Below are 14,135 nucleotides of genomic sequence, written 5' to 3' on the forward strand. Positions count from 1 at the left end.
TGAATTCTTCAATGCTTATCAATTTAGTTCTGTATCAAAAGATCTTTGAGGGCTTCCCTGGTGGCACAGTGGTTGAGAGTCCGCCTGCCGATGCAGGGGACACGGGTTCGTGCCCCGGTCCGGGAGGATCCCACATGCCACGGAACGGCTGGGCCGGTGAGCCATGGCCACTGAGCCTGCGCGTCCGGAGCCTGTGCTCCACAACGGGAGAGGCCACAACAGTGAGAGGCCCGCGTACCGCAAAAAAAAAAAAAAAAAAAAAAAAAGATCTTTGAAAAAGCAAAGTGCAAAACAGCATACATAGTAAGCTCCTATTTGTGTTAAATAAGGGAGCTATAGTCATTTCTATATGCACAGAAAATTACAAGGACACGTAAGACATTCTAACTGTAATGATGAGAAAATGAGACAGGCTAGTGTAGGAAAGAAATCTACTTTCACTATGTACTCTTTGGTACTGTTCGAACAGATTTTTTTACAACATTCATGAAATACTTTTTCAAGTAAAAGAAGACCTGTGGCCCTGATACTATCACCAGTACAAGACACACAGTATGTTCCTGACTCCCCCACTCAAAGGGTTAAGAGTCACATAAATGATTAATACAATTTTAGATGTCCAGATTCACTCTAAATAACAACTAAAGTTTATTCCCCAATTCTATCTTTATATTAAAAACAAACACAATTAAATTGTTCTTCAACTTTTGGACAGAGGTATATATATTAACCCTGTGTGTTATTTTCACGGATAATGAAGTTCAAGTGCTCACTGGTATTACTGCTTAAGTTCTAAAAGCCTATAAAACATCTCCCATTTTAGTCTTCTATAAATAACGTAAAGTTTCAAGTTCATAAGAAATTTTCTACCATATACATCATAGAGATTTCAAAGAATCCTACTATCTCAACAGAAATTTAAAAAGTATGTAAATATATAAACACAAAGTAGAATGACACTGCTTCTAAAAAAAAAACAGAAAAGGTAATTCAGTTTTAATTTATTTTCATCACTTGTTCTTCATGATCCAGATATTTTAAAATGCAATGAAAATTAACTTTCCATGATATGTCAGGGACTGGCACTAAAAAAACTTTCAGACTGCAAATGAGTTATACAAATGAAAATATCAAATGGAGATCCAGTTATCAAAATGAAAGCACTCAACATATTAAAAGTTCACAATTATTTGTTTAGAGCACATAAAAAAGTCAGCTTGCTAACCAACTGTTGTGATTTTTAAAGAACTACTGCAGAGGTTTGAAGAAAATAGATTTATTAGTTAACTTATAAAGAGATTAAAGAGCTTGAAACAAGTATTAAAAAGAAATTTGTGCCTTTATTAGAATGGTGTTAGGCTTTAAATATACCAATTTGGGTAATCAAATTATTCATTTTTTAATAAGAAATGACACTGCAGAACTGCAATACTGGTCCAACAGTCTTGTCTTTACTTTTCCTTTAAAGTGAGAAACAGAATGCGAGGAATCAGGAAGCACTAGCAGGCATCAGTTAATCCAAGATACTAGCTTCTTAGTTCCAAAAGCACTTGCAAAGGAAACCATCGGGGGCATAGGGTACGGAAGCACTTCCTAATAACTGGAATCCCATGAGTGTGTGTGCATGCCAAGTCTCACAGGCTATTTTTTGTATTTATCCTTTACTTGGTCACTTTTTTTCCCTCAAATACTAGTTTTTCTTTGACTTTTTTTCCTCAAAGTATAAAAAGTATGAAATATAAACAAGCTCTTGCATTGCACACTTCGGAGTGTACAATTCAAGCATTATAGAGCTATCTACATACCGATAAATCCCATCAAATCTTGGATAATTCAATAATATACAAAATAGCAGGGCACAGAAAGAACTAAAACCCACTTCTTTTTGTTGCACGTAAGATTCAAATATTCAATCTAAAGAAAAACACTTAATCATTTTGGCTCTCCTCTACATTCGCATGTTGATATACTTATTAAAATATTCCTGTATAATTATGTTTGGTCTTATTATTTCAAGTCAGGTTTACAACCTCAAAACCAGCCATCCAGACAAAACAGGTAATCCGAAAGATTATTTCTTCCCCACCTCCCTAACCCCAATAACTATGAAGCCAATTTTACGACATGACTCCAAACACTGGATTGTGACGACAAATGCTAGGTCCAATTTCTTCATAATCCTTTTTGGTGTGGCATACTTGGTAGAACTCAGGCTGCAAATAAAAGCATATATTTTTGTAAAGGTCAAAAATTTACCACTTTTCCACATGCTTTAAAATAGATTTGTTAAATCTAAAATGTTTATTATCAGTCCATTCATGGTACTTGAACAAAGCTTAGAAATTCTATCAACCATGACTCAAAATCAGCTTTAAGTCTATAACCAAAACTGAAAAGGTGCATTTAACTCGAGTTCCTCCATCCCCCACCTCAACACTTGTTTCTCCTGGGATTTTGAAATTCTGAGGAACGGAAGGTTGAATCTCAAATGCTCAGACCATTCTGTTGAAGCTTTCTCGCATTGTACAGTGAATCAAGAAAAGCAGCAGCATTAATCTAAATTACAGATAAACTACTCCTAGTCATGCTACAAAAACTTCTGGATTAAACTGTTTTCCTCACTCGTGGTCTGGTATGGACAGACTGTTCCATGCTCTGTCATCCTATTTCTCAAAGGGCAAAGTTTTTTTTTTTCTTTTTTATATCTTTATTGGAGTATAATTGCTTTACAATGGTGTGTTAGCTTCTGCTGTGTAACAAAGTGAATCAGCTATACATATACATATGTTCCCATATCTCTTCCCTCGAGTCTCCCTCCCACCCTCCCTATCCCACCCCTCCAGGTAGTCACAAAGCACCGAGCTGATCTCCCTGTGCTATGCAGCAGCTTCCCACTAGCCATCCATTTTACATTTGGTAGTGTGTATGTCAATGCTACTCTCTCATTTCACCTCACCTTCCCCTTCCCCCTCTGTGTCCTCAAGTCTGTTCTCTACTTTTGCATCTTTATTCTTGCTTTGCCACTAGGTTCATCAGTACCATTTTTTTTAGATTCCATATATGTGCGTTAGCATCTGGTATTTGTTTTTCTCTTTTCTGACTTATTTCGCTCTGTATGACAGACTCTAGGTCCATCCACCTCATTACAAATAACTCAGTTTCGTTCCCTTTTATGGCTGAGTAATATTCCATGGTATATACGTGCCACATCTTCTTTATCCATTCATCTGTCGATGGACACTTAGGTTACTTCCATGTCCTGGCTATTGTAAATAGTGCTGCAATGAACACTGTGTCCTTTTGAATTACGGTTCTCTTGGGGTATATGCCCAGTAGTGGGATTGCTGGGTCACATGGTAGCTTTATTTTTAGTTTTTTAAGGAACCTCCATACTGTTCTCCATAGTGGCTGTATCACTTTACATTCCCACCCGCAGTGCAGGAGGGTTCTCAAAGGGCAAAGTTACACACTCAACTAGGTTATACGGCACAACTGAAGACAATTCAAATTAAGGAAGAAAATAACTTTCACCTCTTATTTTTAAATGGTTTTCAATCCAAGGTTGTATAGTTTTCAATAATTCAGATAAAAGTTCTTACATTTGATTTAATACTACATGATAAAGCACCATTATTTAGTAGGCTAACTAACAATGTTAAAATATCTTTTAAAGGGGTTTTTAGATGTTTTAGTTTGGGGAGAGGGATCTTAGTAATTCCCTTTATTCAGTTTAGAACATAATACTTCCTATGTGATGAAACATAACTCTTAATGCTTTTAAATATTTGCACAGAAAAAACAATGATCTTCTGATATCTGTATTACCACAGGGTTAAAAGATTTTTCCCTACAGATAAATTTTAAAACTTTAAAGGCTCACTCTAAAAAAACAAACAAACAAACAAACCAAAAAAATCAAAAAATAAATCCAAATGAATTCCACTTTTTAAATACTGTGTACACTTCTATTCAATAACTTCCCTGTACAATATTATATAAAAATTTAAGAAATTCCTCTTGTTCTTTTAAATTTATAAAGGTACTGATAAATTCTTTTATCTTAAAAAAAAAATCAAATTTTGGGCTTCCCTGGTGGCGCAGTGGTTGAGAATCTGCCTGCCAATGCAGGGGACACGGGTTCGTGCCCCAGTCCAGGAAGATCCCACATGCTGCGGAGCAACTAGGCCCGTGAGCCACAACTACTGAGCCTGCACGTCTGGAGCTTGTGCTCCGCAACGAGAGGCTGTGATAGTGAGAGGCCCGCTCACCGCGATGAAGAGTGGTCCCCACCTGCCACAACTAGGGGAAGCCCTCGCACAGAAACGAAGACCCAACACAGCAAAAATAAATAAATTAGTTAATAAACTCCTACCCCCCAACATCTTCTTTAAAAAAAAAAAAAATCAAATTTTAAAGTAAGCTTCATCTCACTTACTGTGGAAGCCAGCATGGATCCTCCAAACCAAACCGCGTATCGCTGCATATGGTGTGTAATGACTTGTACATCAATAGGTTTTGGCTATAAAAGACATAGTAAGATCAGTTCAATGGTAAATTCATACAACAATTTCTGTATCATTTAACCTTAGATGTACATACTCAAAAATAAGTAAATAAAACTTTAAAAGATGCAGGGGGAGGGGTACACACGGCAAAACAGAATACAACAAAAACAAATTAAGCTAATTTTATTATTTTTTAAAAAACATAACCACACTGAAGTGAGGGAAAGGAACTAACCCAGGTAACCTGTGAACACAATATTATGGCTATGTCCTCAGGCTTAAGTTAAAAACTAAGCAAACACTGAACTCCAGTTAGTGGGTCTATTTCTCACAGTGGTAATGGATTAGTAATTCTGAAACTACTATATATGTATTCCAGGATTGAGCACAAACAAATGTATTATAGAAAACAGAAGCCAGGTTTCTTACTGTCAGGGAAGAACATTACAAATATGGGAAGGTAGAAGGCTATAATGAGCCTTATGGTGTTCTGAAACTTGCATTATCAGTATGAATCCATAGTTTTTAATTTATATAGAGCCAACTAGATATAGATACTCACACACATCCTAGCTATGACTGCCAAAAAGGCCTAGAAGCAGTGACCCCTCAGTAGCAATGAATATACCTAGTGTCCAAATTTTGGTTTCTTTTTTTTTTTTAATTGAAGTACAGTTGATTTACAATATTGTGTTAGTTTCAGGTGTACAGCAAAGTGATTCATATATATATTTTTTCAGATTATTTTCCATTAGAGGTTATTATAAGACATTGAATATAGTTCCCCATGCTATACAGTAAATCCTTTTTGCTTATCTATTTTATGTATAGCATAAAACTTTGTTTCTTAATAGCATTCTCCACTAAAAGGAACAAGGGTGTGTTGAAACAAAATGGCTGATTACAAGACTGGAGAAGAGAAAGTACAAGATGAACCTGCAGTATCTTGCTGTTCCAGAAAGTAAGGAAGTACCTGAAGAATACTGGGGCCACAACAAAAGGAACAAAAACCACCTTTGAATGATTCCTACTGGCCAAATCTGAGAAAATTTGAGCATCAAAATTAATAATAGTATAATGATATGTTGATATTGTATCACAATGGTATTAATAATACAGCCTATAAATTAATTGAGAAATCAGGAGTTCATAGATATTACTTAATGAATGAATGAACGAGGTGGAAGGAAATACTCTTCCTTACAGTAAAATGAGACTATAAAACATAGAAGAAATGACAGAATTTGCAAAATACTATTTGGCTGCTACCACAGTAATAACTATTTTAGGAAAGAAAAATGGATATTAAAACCAGTGGGTGAGAGTTTGATGAAAATCAGGATAGTTACATAGTCTGAAAGTATCTCCCCATAATATTCTTATTAAATATAAAGGAAAAAATAACTTTATAATAGAGGAACCTGACAGACACTTAACCAGGTGATCAAAGTTAGCATATGGGACAAATCATATCATGTGTCTAGTGATACAATGCACTAAAAAGAATACAACATCACTTCTGAGGTATTACTGCCAAAAATGCAAAATCTGAACCTAATCATAACGAAACATCAGACAACCCCAAACTGAGAAAGATTCTGCAAAATAAGTTGCCTGTACTCTTCAAAAATAAAGGTTATAAAAGATAAAAAACACAAGTACTTTTTCCAGATTAAAGGGAAATGATACCTAATTCAAACATGTGATCCTGGATTGAATCCTAGACCAGGAAAAAAAATTAATGTATTTTTTTCCTTTTGCTATAAAGAACAATAATGGGAGAAATTTGAATCAGGTCTATAACTAGATAAAATATTGTGTATCAAGGTTAATTTTGTTGATAACTGTAATGGTCTATTTTTAGGAAATATACACTAGAATATTTAGGGGTAATGGGCCATCATACCTGCAACTCATTCTCAAATAGTTCAGTAAAAGGTATATGTGTGTATTTGCATATAGACATATATTTATAAAAACAGAATAATAAAACTAGTATAAAATGCTAAAATTTGGGGAATCTAGGAGAACAATGTATAGGAATCCTCTACTAGATTTTGCCAAGTTTTTTAAAGCATGAAATTATGTCAAAATAAAACATTTTTAAACTTACATGCCATAAAAAGATCTGGCTTTTTTTGTTTAAAAAAAAGCTGTTTGGCTGCCATTTAAAATTGGATTGACAAGAAGTAAAGCCAGATTTAAATACAAATACATAAGGCTGTTATGAAGATCTATACAAATGACTACTGAGTAAAATAAAAGGGAAGGAGGCAGACTACTCTTTGTATACAGGTTTTTCCTGTACAATTAGATATGTCGGCATAGTGCTGACATCACCGAGGGGAAAAAATCTCTCATTTCTTACTTAGAAATATACAAGCTTAAAAATAGTTTAAACATTTTCACTTTATTGAAATATGGTTTTCAAAAACAGCATTTCTTCATTTCATGTATCTGTAATGAGTCATTACAAACTAAACAACTACTTTTTACTGTACTCCAAGGGATAAGTTTAAGATAATCAAAATTTAGGGGCTGCAAACAGTCAGCTGTCATGCAATTTCTCAACAAGCAGCAATACAAGAGTGTTGTAGTTTACTTTTAAGTAATTTTGAGTGACTGCGGTAGTCTCAGACGGAGCCCTCATTCTTGGTAGTTTTCCAAGTTGAATAAAATGTGTTTTACTTAGCAACATATCCTCTGAATCAATGTTTTGCTTCAATATCCCACATTTAACGAAAATGAAACAAAATTTACTGAAAATTTGTCTTATAAATACATAAAGCAGTCATCTGAGAATTTAAGGCTAATTCTGACCTTTTTGCCAGCAAGCCCAAAATTACAGGACATGTAATAGAAAGGTTGTTTTGCTGAACCACAAATTTGATTTCACACTATGAGGCTGCTATGGGAGAGGCTAGAGGCTAGAGTCTGTGAAAGCAGGCTTGACCACACAATAGCCTCTCTCTCTCTCAACTCTGCTTTGCTGTCCTGCTGTAAAAGGTATTTAAAATTCTGTGGACCCATAAAAAATATTATCGCTGGAATATGCAAGGAAACTACTATATATAAATTATCTGTTTGAGACAGATATCAAAAAAATCTCTCTCATGGCTATAACCAAGAATATTTTCCAGAAATGTAGGTAATATCCTAGAGGAATGGAATGACTGAGAATATCATGAATATGAATCTATAAAATTAACCACTTTCCATTAGAATACCTCAGGTTCCTCTTACCTTTCTAAATAAAAGGAAGTTGGCAGACATTTTGCATTCCCAATATAATAATCAAGGCACCCTCAACCTTCCCACCAATAACTGAGAAAACCAACCTTCAATCTACCACCACTCAATTCCTCACTTAATTTCAGCCTGGCATCTACAGTTCTTTTCAAATCTCTTTGCAAGCGACGTCCGAAGTCCCTGAACATGGTTGAACCTCCAGAGAGGACGATATTCTGTATTAGTGGACAAAATAAATAAATAAATACAACTTTTATGTAAGAGAAAGAAGAAAAAGTTTAAAGATACAAGAAACAGTACTAAAATCCTACTATACCCCTTTGAAGAGAGGCGTTTTTAAATTTACATTCACCAACAGAGAAAACAAAGAAGTTTTTAAAAGTATGACCTAGAATAAGAATTTTGCTGTAAATACTGACCTTGTAGAGAGGACGTCTGACATCAATAGGACAATTCTGAATTACTTCATCTACAACTTCTGAGATAGGCTGCGTAAAGTCTGGATTAGCAAACTGAAAAGTAAATTGGACATATGACAGATTAGACCACTCCTGACTTAAATATCACAATAAAAAATTAAGAAAGTTTTCAGTTCAAAAATAAAAGGACTTCTAAAAACCATAAATTCTGGTCTCTGATTCAAATTAAAGACACTGAAATCAGAGATTTCAGAAGAAATCAAATTAAAATAATGATCATATATACCATTTCATAACCACCAGAATAGCAAAAATGTAAAGCCAAACATATACTATGAGCTGGCAAAAATCTGTGCAACACTTTACAATGCTGATGAGAATATACATTGATATAAACACTCTCGAGAACAATTTGGCAACATCTAATAAAATTTAAAATGTACCACTACTAACTCCACTTCTTATAACAAACCCCAAAGAAACTCCCACACATGTGCTATTACATAAAGGCATAAAATTATAGCAGCTTTGCTTCTAAGAGTAAAAACAACCCGGAAGTCCACCAGCAGGGTATGAAATAAATAAAATGCTGTGCCGTCAATCCTCATTATTCATGGATTTGGTTATCTGCAAATTTGCCTACTCGCTAAAGTTATTTGTAACCCTGAAATCAGTATCTGCGGTGCTTTCACATGGACATGCGCATGTGCAGAGCTGCAAAAATTGGAGCTGACTGACTCACATTCACAGCTCAGGTGGAACAAGGCAACGCTCTGCCTTCTTGTTTCAGCCTTTATACTACAAATAAGTATCCTTTTCATGATCTCTTAGTGCCACAGTTTTCCCATTTTTGACGGTGATTTTGCTGTTTAAAATGACCCCCAAGGATAGTGTGAAGTACTGTCTGCTGCTCCTAAAGCACAAGAAGGCTGTGATGTGCCTTATGGAGAAAATACAGTGTTAGATAAGTTTCATTTAGGCACGAATTACATAGTGCTGTTGACCCTGAGCTCAATGTTAATAAATCAATAATATCTATTTTAAAATGTGTCTTTAAACAGAAACACACATAAAACAAGGTTACGTGTTTCAGTGACAAAAATGTTGTAGCCTGAGCCTCACAGGAACCTAACTCTGCATTTCCCTTAGGAGCAGTGGCTCAGCATTCACTAATTCACTAATTCACTAATTCAGTGTTTACAGCAACTTTATATAACATCTACTATAAATAACAAGAATGAACTGTATTATTCACAGGATGATATACTCATAGTCAAAATAAACAATTTCCAAATAGTGACACTCATTTTTTAAAACTTGAATGATTCCATATATGCAAATTTTATTAAATATATATTTTTATGGATACATGTACATTTAAAAACATAGACTGGAAACACACTAAATTCATGACTGTGATTACCTCAGGAGGAAGAAAGGATGAAAAGGAAGTAGAGAAAGGAAAGGGTCTGAGGAAGGTATTCTTTCTGTAGTTAATTTCATTAAAAAATATATGAAAAATGTTAAAATATTAGTTATGTGTTTATTCAGGGTGGTTAAGAACATGTGCGTGATACAATACACTTTTCAGAATATTTTTTAACAGACTGGTTAGATGGGTGGGCTTGAGATGGAAAGTTGTTTGACAATTTAAACTATTACAGAAATGGAATGAGGTTAAAGATAATAAATAATTTTAAATTTAATTTTTATATATAACAAAGAGGTCTGATACAAGGAGAAACAATATTAGGGAAAGCTTCCTTTTTATCCATCATTTATTTTTATATGCATGCCTATAGCCCTCCTAAATCAGGCCGTATATTTCCTGAGAGGAACCACAAAAAAGAAAAACATAAAGAAGTTTTCAAATGCTGGATCTCAGAATTAAACTTGTATTCTGAAACAAAGATCTCATTTTACCAAAATTTTTCAAAAATATGTGTAAGTTGCCATGTCATTAAAATTGGAAAGGAAATGCTAGAAGGGATTTTTCCTAGATTAAAATAAAAAGTCAGAATCTAGCTCTAATTTGTCAAAAATAAATAGGTGTACTTTATTAAAATGAATACAATTTAAAATACTGTCTAGAAAATGAGCTGCCAACAACCTCTCTTGGCCTCTCATTTTTAGAATTAGGTTGTCCTAATGGGAGAGACAACATTCCTTTGTTCATTAAACTGATTCCATAACTTGACTGATAATTATCAGGCATGTGTCAATTTTTTTTACAATTTTTTAAATTAGTTTTAAGTTATTTAGAGGGTGGGCATGCAATGGAGAGATTTAATGTTACATGAGTAATGAAGCATAATGACAGAAAATATTTTAATTTACATAAAGTAAACTACCACTAACAAAGGTTCTACTGACCTCTACTACCACAGTAAGAGAAAAGAAACTGGCAGTCAAAATCTAATTTTCTGAAACATGCTGATGAGTGTTAAGAAACCCTAACAGGGATATACAGTGGGTATAAAAATGTGGCTCATACTGAGTCTCAAGAACCCAACCTACAGATTAGGGAATGTTTTATCTGCCAGAGGTGGTCTGTATTGTATTCTGTGGGAAAATGGGAGAATATAGCTCAACTTGGCTGCCGCCTTCCTATGCCATTTATAGACATGCTCAGGTTACAGGCAGGGAATGGCTTAGCTGATGGTTAACTGGAATGAGCAGCAGAACTGGAATCCTGAAAATGTTATCTTATCAACTTGTTGATATAAAACTTCCAAATTCTCTGCGTGGTTCTTTGTTAGCCATTTCTTCAGTATTTACCTAAAACAATAATGTATACACACACACATGCACATGAGATTAACCTTCCTGTAATTATTTTTCTACCTTTAAGACAGTTTGTCTGCTATACCATAAGCAAGCAAAAGGCAGGGATAGGGTCATTCGTTCCTGTGCTACGTACCTGTATGCCCTTCTCACAGTAATTTTTAATCAGGAATATACAAAAGAAAATACTTATAAACCTTTAAGTATTCACATACCCTGGGATCTATCCACAGAAATTCTGATTTAGAAGGAAATGGAGTCTGATTTAAAAATATCTTTTGAAAAAGCTCGCGGACTACTGTGCTGCAGAACCCCAGGTGAGAAAGAGTAGAATAATATACAGTAAAGAAGCAAGCAATGAATATTTCTTAAATAAATTTAGGAAAAAAGAATAAATTAACAATAAAGTGTTGGAGATTTATTAAATACTTTAATACTAATAAGCTCAACCTAGGGTCCCTATTAATATCTTTAGGACTTTTCTTTCACTTTCAGCAAAAGGATTAGTCTTGCGTAACTGCTCCTTGATCAGGTCTTAGTATTACTGCAAGTAGCTATCAAGGAAGAAATATCTTTTTTCTCTTCTGAAAAATTTATAGGGAATGTACCCAACTAAAGCACAGTATAGCCCAAAGAGATTTGTCAAAAATATTTTAATTTCCTTTTAAAAAAAAAATGAAGTGCTAAACCCATTCCTTCTAAAAACAGTTCTTTCTACTATTTATGATAAATTTAGCAGTTCAATAATAAATATCCCCTTATTCTTTCACACATTTTATCTTCAGTGTTCAATCAAGCTCAAATGCCCACACTTTCATCTAACCAAAACAAACAAACAAACAAAAAAAAAACTGAGCAAATCCTTCAAATGACAGAAATATCTAAAATTACAGAAGAATCTTAAAATTAACTTGGGAAGTGACACAGTTCATACGATACAAAAAGCAGGTCTATTCTTGGAAAACGTGGTGAACTGAACACACACATATCTAATCTTGCTCTTTCTCTCTTAAAAGCACCAATACAGAGAATTTTTTAAGGCATAATCCCCAAAGTATGGAGAGAACAGAACAGGAAGAAACAGCAACAAAATTTTGTAAAACAGAATCTGAAAAGCAGATGGATAAGACCATGCACTCCCCCTAAAACACTTAATAAGTCATCAGTAGGAAAAGCCATGAATCAAGCTGTATCACAAATCCCCCAAAGAACTAGCTGTACCTGTCAGCGCTGAAATTAAGTTAGAAGGAGGGCAGGGAGGAAGACTGGCAGAAAGTCTCTCTGAGGAGCAGTTAAATCCCCAGATCCCGTCCAAAGAAGTCTATCAAATGCCTCCTCATCATCCAAGGAGAAAACTGGTTAACCTATACTCTAAAGGGAATAAAGCAGAGTGCCAGGACTCTTTACACACAACTGAAAGCAGCAGGATTTTCAGTGAAGGTATTCATGCAGCCTACTGCTAACACAGAAATACCAACCCTCTTCCTCAGCTTGGCTGCCAACCTTGACTCTCTAAGCAGGAGTCTTCTCTGGGAACTGGATTACCCGAAATGATCTGAAGAAACACACATAGGGCTATCCTCCAAAGAAAAAGCCATAGTCAACAAGTCCTACTCACAAAGCTTAGATTTCCAACAGGCTGAGCATCCCCCCTCTAAATGAGTGATCCCCTAGAGTCTCTAGCATGTAAAATATAGGAACCAAAACAAAGAGAAAGGCAACTTGGAAGAAAGCAGAGAGAAGAAAACTTAAAAAAAAAAAAACCTCATAGGGAGGGTGGGAGGGAGACGCAAAAGGGAGGGGATATGGGAACATATGTATATGTATAACTGATTAAATTTGTTATAAAGCAAAAAAAAAAAAATAAAAATAAAAACACACACACACACAAAATAAAATAAATAAAATAAATAAATAAATAAAAAACCCTCTGACTAGTATCCTCAGAGAGCCAAAAGATATGCAACCATGAAACAAGTACACGGTAGCATAAAAAAGGAGTATCAAAAGCAGAGGTAGGGGGGCTTCCCTGGTGGCACAGTGGTTGGGAGTCCGCCTGCCGATTCAGGGGACATGGGTTCGTGCCCCGGTCCGGGAAGATCCCACATGCCGCGGAGCGGCTGGGCCCGTGAGCCATGGCCGCTGAGCCTGCGCGTCCGGAGCCTGTGCTCCGCAACAGGAGAGGCTGCGGCAGTCAGAGGCCCGCGTACCGAAAAAAAAAAAAAAGCTGAAGGAAAATAATTTCCAATCTAGAATTCTACACCCAAACTACCAAACAAGTGTGAAGATAAAATGAATACATTTTCAGACATGCAAGGTCTTAAAGTTTTCATTTCCCATGTACCCTTTTTATCAGGAACTCTATTGGCAGATGATCTCCACCAAAATAAAGAAGTGGACAGTAAGAAAGGGAAAGACACAGGACAGAGGAAAGAGAGATCTAACTCTAACACAAGAGAGAGGCAAAGGGAATCCCCAGAATGATGGTGAACTCTCAGGTGCAGAAGGAAACAAGTTCACATTGGGACATATCAGATGCTCTGGAAAATTAAACTGATGAAAAACCCCTATGCATCTGAGTATGCTGAGAAGACAGATTCAAAGTGAATTAATGACAATTATTTTAAAACTAAGTGGACAACTTATTAATGACTCTGTGGGAAGACAAAATACTAGACAGGAAAATATTTCATGGTAAACTACATGGCTCACATCTAAATAAAATTTGTGTTCACCAACATAGAAGCACTGGATTTTTATAGTCAAAAGATTATGAAAAGGTACTGTCTGTGGTGGAGACAAAGGGAGGAAAGAAAAGGCAATCCTCCTCTTCCATAGCTAGAAGTTGATAGAAAAATGTCTAAAACTGAAAAAACTTGAAGTTGCAATATAACCAAAGCTATTTGCAGCTATGGATGCAATCACCAAAAGAATCAACTAATAAGAGTATACCTCTAGAAAAAAATTGGGGAAATATATACAGGGCACTCCTGCTTTTTGCTGGAATTTAAACAACTAGGACTTTTAAACAATGTGCATATACATAACTAATTTTTTTTAACTTTAAAAAAGAGAAAAGAAAACAGATTTCTCATAGAAGAAATTTCAAAGAGAAAAAAGCTATGGAGACGAAAAGATGTTTCAAAGTTTTAAAAAACAATGAAGAAAACTTCATATA

General features: G+C 35.1%; 1 protein-coding gene across 1 annotated transcript in view; it reads right to left on the reverse strand.

Moving 5' to 3' along the window:
* Window positions 1–985: 985 nt before the first annotated feature.
* The window catches only part of ACTR3 (actin related protein 3), a 58,436-nt gene continuing 45,286 nt past the window's right edge, over window positions 986–14,135 (reverse strand). Inside the window, exons 9-12 of the mRNA XM_082631556.1 lie at window positions 8,174–8,266; window positions 7,844–7,969; window positions 4,436–4,519; window positions 986–2,213 (exon numbers count right to left, since the gene is read on the reverse strand). Coding sequence (XP_082487682.1) covers window positions 2,118–2,213; window positions 4,436–4,519; window positions 7,844–7,969; window positions 8,174–8,266 — 399 coding nt within the window. The 3' untranslated portion in view covers window positions 986–2,117. The remainder of the gene's footprint in view (window positions 2,214–4,435; window positions 4,520–7,843; window positions 7,970–8,173; window positions 8,267–14,135) is intronic.

The sequence above is a fragment of the Mesoplodon mirus genome (assembly GCF_964341445.2).
Source record: "Mesoplodon mirus genome assembly, chromosome: 8".
Classification (NCBI taxonomy): Eukaryota; Metazoa; Chordata; class Mammalia; order Artiodactyla; family Ziphiidae; genus Mesoplodon; species Mesoplodon mirus.